The following is a 10,319-nucleotide window of genomic DNA, read 5'->3' on the forward strand; positions in this document are numbered from 1 at the left end:
ATCATACTAGCAAAGACAGTATTGTATGAAGATAGGCTAAAACTGCTTCTCCAATAGAAATCCCTGATCACACTTGTTGGTGATGTCATGGTAACGTTAGCTAGCTAAGCTCATGCCTAGAAAGACGTCATCGATATCAGTTTGTCTCTGTAGATGGTTTGTCCTCTGACAAATCAACTGTAAATTTCGGTGTTCCTCAACAGTCCATCCTCATACTCCTAGGTCTGGCTTCAGGGTGATGTTTACCGTAGGTACAGATCTAGGATCAGATTCAGGACCAATATTGTTTTCACAATGTATTTTACCTCTTGGTGATGTCATTCGGAAACATAATGTCAACTTTCTCAGCTATGCAGACGACACACATCTGTACATTTCGATGAAACATGGTGAAGCCCCAAAATTGCCCTCCCTGGAAGCCTGTTTCAGACATAAGGAAGTGGATGGCGGCACAATGTCTACAACTCGGACAAAACAGAGATGCTGGTACTAGGTCTGAAGAAACGAAGAGATCTTCTGTTGAATCTGACAATTAATCTTGACGGTTCTACAGTCGTCTCAAATAAAACTGTGAAGGACGTCGGCGTTACTCTGGACCCTGATCTCTCTTTTGACGAACATATCAAGACTGTTTCAAGGACAGCTTTTTTCCATCTACGTAACATTGCAAAAATCTGAAACTTTCTGTCCAAAAATGATGCAGAAAAATGTATCCATGCTTTTGTTACTTCTAGGTTAGACTTTCCGGGTCAGACTTTCCGTGTGGCTCAGTTGGTAGAGCATGGTGTTTGCAACACCAGGGTTGTGGGTTTGACTCCCACGGGGGACCAGTACAGAGAAGAAAATGTATGAAATGTATGCATTCACTACTGTAAGTTGCTCTGGATAAGAGTGTCTGCTAAATGACTAAAATGTAATGTAAATGTAATGCTCTACTTTCCGGCTACCCGGATAAAGCACTAAATAAACTTCAGTTAGTGCTAAACATGGCTGCTAGAATCTTGACTAGAACCACACATTTGATCATATTACACACTAGCTTCCTGTTGGCTAGGGCTGATTTTAAGGTTTTACTGCTAACCTACAAAGCATTACATGGGCTTGCTCCTACCTATCTTTCCGATTTAGTCCTGCCATACATACCTACACGTACGCTACGGTCACAAGACACAGGCCTCCTTACTGTCCCTAGAATTTCTAAGCAAACAGCTGGAGGCAGGGCTTTCCCCTATAGAGCTCCATTTTATGGAATGATCTGCCTACCCATGTGAGATACGCAGACTTGGTCTCGACCTTTAAGTCTTTATTGAAGACTCATCTCTTCAGTAGGTCCTATGATTGAGTGTAGTCTGGCCCAGGAGTGTGAAGGTGACCGGAAAGGCACTGAAGCAAAGAACCGCCCTTGCTGTCTCTGCCTGGCTGGTTCCCCTCTCTCCACTGGGATTCTCTGCCTCAAACCCTATTACAGGGACTGAGTCACTGGCTTACTGGTGCTCTTCCATGCCGTCCCTAGGAGGGGTGCGTCACTTGAGTGGGTTGAGTCACTGACGTGATCTTCCTGTCCAGGTTGGCGCCCCCCCTTGGGTTCGTGCCATTGGGGAGATCTTCGTGGGCTATCCTCGGCCTTGTCTCAGGATGGTATGTTGGTGGTTGAAGGTATCCCTCTAGTGGTGTGGGGGCTGTGCTTTGGCAAAGTGGGTGGGGTTATATCCTACCTGTTTGGCCCTGTCCTGGGGTATCGTCGGATGGGGCCACAGTGTCTCCCGACACCTCCTGTCTCAGCCTCCAGTATTTAAGCTGCAATAGTTTATGTGTCAGGGGGTGTAACGGTTTTCTCGCGCCGAACTGCGCATGTACAGGCAGTCAAATCAAAGGCACTCCTTCAATATAAAGTTGTTTTTGATGAAAATGAAAATATGTCAGTTTGTCACCTTCACAAGATTGAAGTAATAACATGTTCAACTACTTAAGACATTGGCTCAAATCTAGGTCGTGCCTTTAAATTTTGAGAAAATGAACAACTAAGGAAGAATTTTTCACTTCTAGCATTCTTCTCAAACCCCAAATCCCAGCCAGGTCTGTTTCGCAAACATTACCGGAAGTCTCGCGATGTCAGTCCTCTGGGTTTAGAAACTCTGCGAGACTAATTTGAGTGCCATATACATACATTTACTATGTTACGTCTAGTATTTGAGGCCATGCTAATCCATAACATGTAATGGTGTCACCATTTCCCATTTGGTCCAGTCGTTTCATTGAGTAAAGTAGTGAAATAGCTATGTGGGAGAATGACATCCCCATTACGCCCATTTACCTGATCAATTGGAAATGGCAATCTTCTGAGTAGCCTACTCCCACACTTCTGTACTCGCGCCATCATTTTCAATGTTGGACATTAAGTTCCGCTTGGGTTAAGGCCCTAGGTGGCGCAAGAGTCCAATTGATTTTGATAAAACGACAATGAACATAAATTGCATTGGAACGCAACATCTGTATGTCCAAAGTGTGTAGAAATTAAATTGGTCATGATGCCTGGCCACAACTCTTCATCATGAAATTCAATCTTGATATTTACGAAAAAAAATGTACCTTACAAACATAAAAATGATAGGAAGAAGTGATTAGTTGTTCCATATATTTTGACGAAGATATATCCTCTTTAGACCTAAATGTTGGCATCTATGAGATCATGTGTATATGCCAGCCTATAGTGTACATCACATCACCATAGATACAGGCCTGATACCCTTATATTTGGCAGCATGTCAAGGAAGACAATCGTCCCACTTCCTTTCCATAAGCTGGGAACAAATGACACCCTGGCTGTCTAATTTATAGGTTTGTGGTGCGAAATAGCATCCATAAACATGGTTTAACTTCACATGGTGTCTTGACTTTAGCGGACACGATTCTAAGACTACGTGTTACTTTTTGGGTGATCCTGTGAAGATGTGCAGGAAGTATAGCAACGGGTGATAAAATGATATAGCCTAAGGTAATAAATAAAGACACATGTTAACAAAAAGCTAAACTATCATATAACCTAATTATATTCTTCAACAGGAATAATGCCCCTGCCTATTAAATTATCTCCGTTAAAACTCTTTCTCTGAATGGCGGGTATTGAACCCAGGTCACCGTGTGCTGCAACTGCAAAACGCTGAGCTAAGCATTGGCAATAGCTCAGGTAAGTAACCCACGTTTCAGACACGTTAGTCATCGATCGCATGTGCATGGTTCAATTCCAGTTACCACACCATCACGTTACACGTAACCCCATTTGACCTCCTCCTCTGATAAACTGACAATATATGACAAGGTACCAATGGGACTGAGTGATCTACAATGCGCCACAATATATTGTGTTAGCCTGCTAAGCTATAGCATAGACATTTGCTTGGGGAGCTAACGCAACTCTTCAGGACCCAGGCAGGGTTACTCATCAGTGTTGTTCACCTCCCAACCGCCATAATATTGCATTTAAATGACTGGATGTGAGTTCAAAATTGGCAGTTGTTGCTCTCACAGATGATCTATGAAAAGCTTGAGTGGTTCTAGACAATACAATTGCCTATGATCAGATATAAATAGGCATATTCTGCTTATTTCACCAACAATGTTAACAAAACTAAATGAACATTTCTATTACGAAGTGATTACATTATTTATGAAGCAATGTTCTGCTTTAAATTCAACTCTTAATTGAATTATCTCACAAGTGATATCATGTTTTGTTGTTACTAAAACTCTGCTCTCTCTTCTCTCTCTTCTCTCTCTCTCCATTGTGGACTCAATTACTGAGACCCGACTCATTAAAAGGTTCAAAGGAGGTTATTGTAGATTGTCAAAGCAAAACTCATCCTGGAAAGGAAGCGGTTTGGTTAATTATCAGCCGCAGCCAAAACTAGGATTGGTCCAAGTAAAGTTACTTGATGTGGGGGTAAATAATTAAGAATATTATAACACTTCGACCTTAAATGTATCTTATAAATAAAATCCCAGCTATTATTTACAATTGAGGACACATCCTTTATGGGAAATAGTGATGTTATTCCCATAAAGGTTGTTCATATTTGAACTCATAATAAGTTCACCCTTTTTCATAAATGGTACAGTCCAAAAAAAGTTGGCCTCAAAAAGAAGAGGGACGCTATAAAAGTAGGCTACTTCGTTAGTTGGAAAAGCGAGTTTTCAAGAACAATTACGCACTTAACCATGGAGAAAACCGAAGTGATGAAACCAAAAAGTCTTGATGACCTGATCAAATTGCTGCATAAACTCTTTGAAAGTGACAAAATCAATGTGGAGGAGGTGCAACAAATAATGGAGGCATATGACAGCAATCTACAAGAGTGGAAGCAATTTGCGATGTTTGACCCGACCAGGTAAAATTATGTTTATTTCTATTTTGAAATTACTATAATAATTGTTATTATTACTATTATACCTACTATATTGGTGTTGTTGAGTAGGCCTGTTTAATGTCGAATATATCCTATACACTGGTTATAAACATACTATTTTATAGAAAAAAATATCTGTTTAAAAAAAAGAACATGTATATTATATGCAGTTATCACCTTATCATGAAATCCTGCAACTAATAGTATTACAATGAATTGAAAAAACACCAGCCATTGACTTGAAATTGGTGGAGTGCTGGCTATATGGTGTAAACATTAACATGAAAGGTGTAGCATGAGTGATCAGCAGGCAACATTACATTTAGACCTCTCTCTCTCTCTCTCATTCATTATAATATATATATATATATATATATATATATATATATATATATATATATATATATATATATATATATATATATATACACACACACAATTTAGAACAACTACATTTAGATCAGTGGAGGCTGCTGAGGGATGGACGGCTCATAATAATGGCTAAAACGGAGGAATGGAATGGCATCAAACACACGGAAACAGTATGCTTGATGTATTTAATACCATTCCACCGATTCTGCTCCAGCCATTACCACGAGCCAGTCCTCCTGTGATTTAGACCTCTGGTTATATATATATATATATATATATATATGCGCTTACACATGACATAGGCTTCAGAGGATTCAATGGCAGTGGGATGTCTCTCATATTTGCAATTATTCACTGTGTTAATAATATTATATTGTTAATATAGCCTACATTATGAATGTTTAACTACAAAACACATTTTAACAGATTATATTAAACTTTTGCTATGTAAAATAAGCAATATATAAGCAATATATTAAAAGCAAAAAATAAGCAATATATTAAATATTTATAAAATATAGCCTAGCATGCATGCGCTAACTTTTAAAACTTAAAAAAAGTTACATTTGAAGATGTTGACAACAGAATGAGACTTTCAAAATGAGTTTCATTGTTTGCGTCACCAAAAAGAAAATGCCATATCCACAGTTTTTCCCGACTTCCGCCATCAACTTGGGAATGTTTTGATTCTTGTGAGGGGTGGGGGGTAAATGGAGGGTGGGAACCCGTCCGCAAATCAGAATTCGAGACAGATCTCCACCGGTTGCTTTGAGGACATGCTGTGCATTTGAGGTATGATCACACACTGGACCTTGCAGCTGCTACAAAATCACTGATGAATTTCTATGCACCCAAAAACGTGACTGGTGTAATTTAAGCAGAGACATGATCTGGGCCATAGTAGGTTGTTTGAAAGGATCTCTATATCATCAGATATTAACAGTACTCCTACTACATTTATTTAGGCCAATCACTAACGAACAGGCTTTATCAATAGCCTGAATCACTGTGTGGTGAATTTGGGAATAACATTTGTAGTTATTTTTATGGAAATTGGTGGGTAAAGCATTTCAGTTAGTTTTGAGCTAAAACATAATTTGAAAGTTTTCTGAATGAGTCACACCACTAATAACAAAATCCATTGCAATCCATCTGTCCAAACCCTTTTCCTCTGGTCTTTATTCTGACATTAGTGTAAGTATTTATGCCAGATAATTTGCATGTAAGGTATTGGGGTAGTTGCAAATCAGTTTGTGGCTATACCATACGATTCAGTGTCCTACATTTCAGTGTAGCTATAACAAAGGCATCGGATGTCCTACCTTTGTTCTAAAAGCATCAGTTGACATACACCCCACAATGTTGGACAGGTGCTGACTAACGTAATAATAAATATAAGCAAAAATGCAATTAATGCTACCAATAATTGAATGGCTAAACAGTATTTTTGTTCTAACCCACACCTCTGTTTGTGTTGTGAATGTGTTCCAGGTATACAAGGAACCTGGTGGATGAAGGGAACGGAAAGTTCAACCTCATTTTACTCTGTTGGGGAGAGGGTCAGGGCAGGTTAGACATTTTTGCAAACAATGTTGAAAGTTATTTGATCTGATCCATCGAAAGCCCTCATACTTATTCCGGTGCTATTTCTATAAGAGTGTATATCGTCAGTTTGAAATAGTATTGGCAGAACCAGTGTAATTACAATGTGTTATGTGACTTGTCAGGTAAAACATCAGTATGTCGTTCTACTGAAATTAAAAAACATGCTTCAGAGTCCAAGGTTCTTGTTAAAGTCAGCGTTATGTATGTTTTACAAAGATAAATACATTTGGGTAATAATTTGCCCCTTTCAAACAGTCAGATATTGACAATTGGTCACCTTACATTGCTTGAGGCAGAGAGAAAGGTACAGAATAGCAGATTGTAGCTAATGTAGTTTGAGAGGTGAAGTTATACTGTATGTCAGTAGACCACATGATATATAACATTTAACACAAAAGGCAGAAAATGTGTCCTTAAACAGGACTATTTTAGAACTAATGAACCTGTACAGACACATAACCATAGGTACTAAGGTTGAGCCCCATATAACACTGTTCTGGAACATTCTAAGAGTGTCTGTGTTTTTCACCACTTGCAGCAGTATCCATGACCACACAGACTCCCACTGTTTCATGAAGATGCTGCAAGGCCAACTGAAGGAGACGTTGTTTGAATGGCCCAATAACAAAACACAGGATGTTGGTGACATGGTTCAGAAATCTCAGAGAATTCTGAAAGAAAACCAGTGTGCCTACATCAATGGTAAGATTCAAGGCAGTTTAGTATTTCCTCAACATTTGAGTGTCAGACAACATAAAGAGGCATTTATTCATATTATTTACACACATAATATGCATGTATATCTTTATAAACATCCTCTTACAGGTGAATATCTTTACTTTCATGTATTTGATTATCTGAAAACTAGTTGTACATGTTACAAAGGATTGTTACATATTATACAAATTCTTAATGGATACTGTATGACTCGTATGTGTTGTGTTCGGTGTAAAATTACCATTAGCGGAAACTAACAGCTGTGTGATATTTTAATGTTTTACCTTCCGTTGCCATATCATAGATGTGTTGTGTTTGTCGGTTTTAGATTCCCTTGGGTTGCACAGAGTAGAGAACGACAGTCACACCGAAGGTTCGGTCAGTTTGCACCTGTACAGTCCACCCTTCGATACCTGCCAGACCTTTGACGAGCGCACAGGACACAAGAACACTGCCAAGATGACGTTCTGGAGCAAATTTGGAAAGAGGACTCAATCTGTAAGCATTCTTTCTTAAATTAAGCACCGTTCTTACCCAAGCTCATTATAGCCATGATATCATTATCTAAGCATTGGTTTATTAAGTGTTAATAGATATTATTTCCAATCACTGAAGTTTTACAACTTTCGTTTATCTAAGAGCATAAGTATATCACCCAAGCCAGTGGAGATTGATGTAAGTTGTGAATGTATTGGTGAAAGGGCAGGTTGCCATTTATTGTCATGAACCTTGCCCTGAAGGCGGCTATGCAGAGTGGTCATTAGCTGATGCTGCCACAGTCATAAAATATGATTTTAAACCTAACCCGTACCTTAACCCTAAGCTTAACCACACAGCTAACCCTAATGCATAACCTAATCTTAAATTAAGACCAAAAAGCACATTTTGGTTTTTATGAATTTTTACAATATAGCCTATTTTGACTTTGCAGCTGGTTCATTTAGCGGGAATCGCTCAGTTCTGTCTCCAGCTCAAGATTCATGACAATACATGTGGTGAAAGGTGCCATAAGCTATTTGATATGGTTCAAACGGCTTGTTGTTGAAGGTCCACAGAGTAGGTCTACCATCAGACATTATGTTTAATTTGAATCTCACAGAACTTAATTGAAACGATGGGACACTCGTTATTGTCCCATGAATCACTCACGGATATCTTTGAACAAATAGTTCAGCTGGCAGCTGTTTTTAACAGTTCATTTAAGAACACAAACATGTTTTGAAAGCTGTAAAAACTTGGTGTCTGGACCTTCATTGTTTAACTTGACTGAGTGTGCTGAAAGTTCATGATTGGTGACCTCTAAGGTAGTAACATGAGACGTATCAGTTTTGGCATCGTCACATTATGAGGACAACCCTGGTCTCTGAGCTCTTTACACTCTGTATAGAGTAACTGTTCTGTTGCCTGCTCACACATCCTGACTCTTAGGCTACTTTAACTGTTCTGTTGCCTGCTCACACATCCTGACTCTTAGGCTACTTTAACTGTTCTGTTGCCTGCTCACACATCCTGACTCTTAGGCTACTTTAACTGTTCTGTTGCCTGCTCACACATCCTGACTCTTAGGCTACTTTAACTGTTCTGTTGCCTGCTCACACATCCTGACTCTTAGGCTACTTTAACGTTTCTTTCCAAATTGTTTCCAGATGTTTAATTACGCAGGAAGTCTGCAAGTCATTTCCACCCCAGTACAATCAGCAATTCGGTGAAGCCCTTAGTATTTTAAAATACATTTACTGTATTTTTTAAGCGTGTAAGCTTCCGTTTTGTGTTGTGGTTAAGAATTCAAGGAATCTGTTCCCACAGGCTGATAGATGTGTAACTGGGAGACTGTGTTCCACACAGCTATAGTTTTAATCTATTGAGCATTTGGAAGCCTGCATGTAATGTTCAGACTGGCTGGCTGCTTTATCAACAGCAGGGAGCTTATCTAAAATCCGCAAATTGCTTAAGTTTATCTTGACCAAGCCACTTCTGGCCTGCATATTACAACACCGCTAGTATGTTGGATAAGATAAGAGTATGGACCTCAACACTTCTCCCCTCAATGATTTGTTTTCATATTGTTGTTTTTGTGTTTGGGTGATATGAAGTTTCTCAAATGGCCAATACAGGTTTTGAATATTAGTGCTGTTGATCATCATGCTTCGTGCTATGGCTTAACTTACTGCACATTTATATTTTACAGGAAACAACAGTCTCACAAGAAAACAACTGAGGCGCAGAAGAAAACAATTGCGCTTGGAATGATAGTGTTGTCAAATAGAGTCAACATGAAGCTGTAAATAAGGAAAATTCGTACCTAGACATATAGGGGATCTTAATTTGAGCCAGTTTGCTACAGAATGAAAATTATTCTGCAGCAACAGGAAATGTGACCTGTGTAACAACACTTTTGCACTGTTATAGCATATGGTTGAAGTGTATTATGTATGAGTGGAAATAGGTTGTCTTTTACATCAAGGAATGTCATCAACAGTTTTACACTTTTATTGAAGTGTTATTGATTTTTACAAATAATTGTCTTAACACTTGTCAAAATAGTGATGTAACATTAAATTATTTGTGCAGTTAAATTAGCTTTATACGTGTATTATTTGAAAATGTGATCCCTGTCATTGATATTTCCAGAGTGTTGTGCTTTTTGGGATTAGAAGGGGTGTTAATTGGCATTAGCTATTTCAGTGTCACTCTTGAATGTGTTTCATTGTTTTAACCTCAGTATAAGGAGACTTGTCAAGGATTTTCTGGACTTGTGGGTCGCGGGTGGATTATAATAAAAACAATGTTCAGTAGAACAAGGCACTCACTTTTTCTCAGTATTTTGCATGTTTTTTGTTTTTTTTAAATTGTAGATGAATTTAGATAGTTGATAGTTTACAACATAGTGCCACGATTGCATTGTCAGTTAAAATGAATAATACAGTATAAGATATTGTGAATGATAAGCCTTGCTTTGACTGTTGACCATTACATTTAAACATTTTAAATCATGAGATACTGTTGTGTGTGTGTGTGTTTTTTAATCAACCTATTAGTATACTCTCAAATGAACAAAATGTTTTTGACAGTACTTGCTGATATAAAACCTGCTTACTGTCCATACAGTCACATCCATAATTATTGGCACCCTTGATAAAGATAAGCAAAAAAGACTGTATAAAAAATATATTTCAAATACAGTCCTGAGCTATATTGTTTGCTCAGAGGAAGAGATTTTGT

General features: G+C 38.4%; 1 protein-coding gene across 1 annotated transcript; it reads left to right on the forward strand.

Annotated features, from left to right (window-relative positions):
- Positions 1-4,113: 4,113 nt before the first annotated feature.
- Positions 4,114-9,668, forward strand: cdo1 (cysteine dioxygenase type 1). The gene is given in 5 exon segments (NM_001141521.2): positions 4,114-4,385; positions 6,267-6,344; positions 6,919-7,082; positions 7,426-7,595; positions 9,286-9,668. Coding segments are annotated over 5 exon segments (612 nt in total). The 5' UTR covers positions 4,114-4,215; the 3' UTR covers positions 9,316-9,668.
- The last annotated feature ends 651 nt before the right edge of the window (positions 9,669-10,319 follow it).

Source organism: Salmo salar, chromosome ssa24, assembly GCF_905237065.1.
Source record: "Salmo salar chromosome ssa24, Ssal_v3.1, whole genome shotgun sequence".
Lineage (NCBI taxonomy): Eukaryota > Metazoa > Chordata > Actinopteri > Salmoniformes > Salmonidae > Salmo > Salmo salar.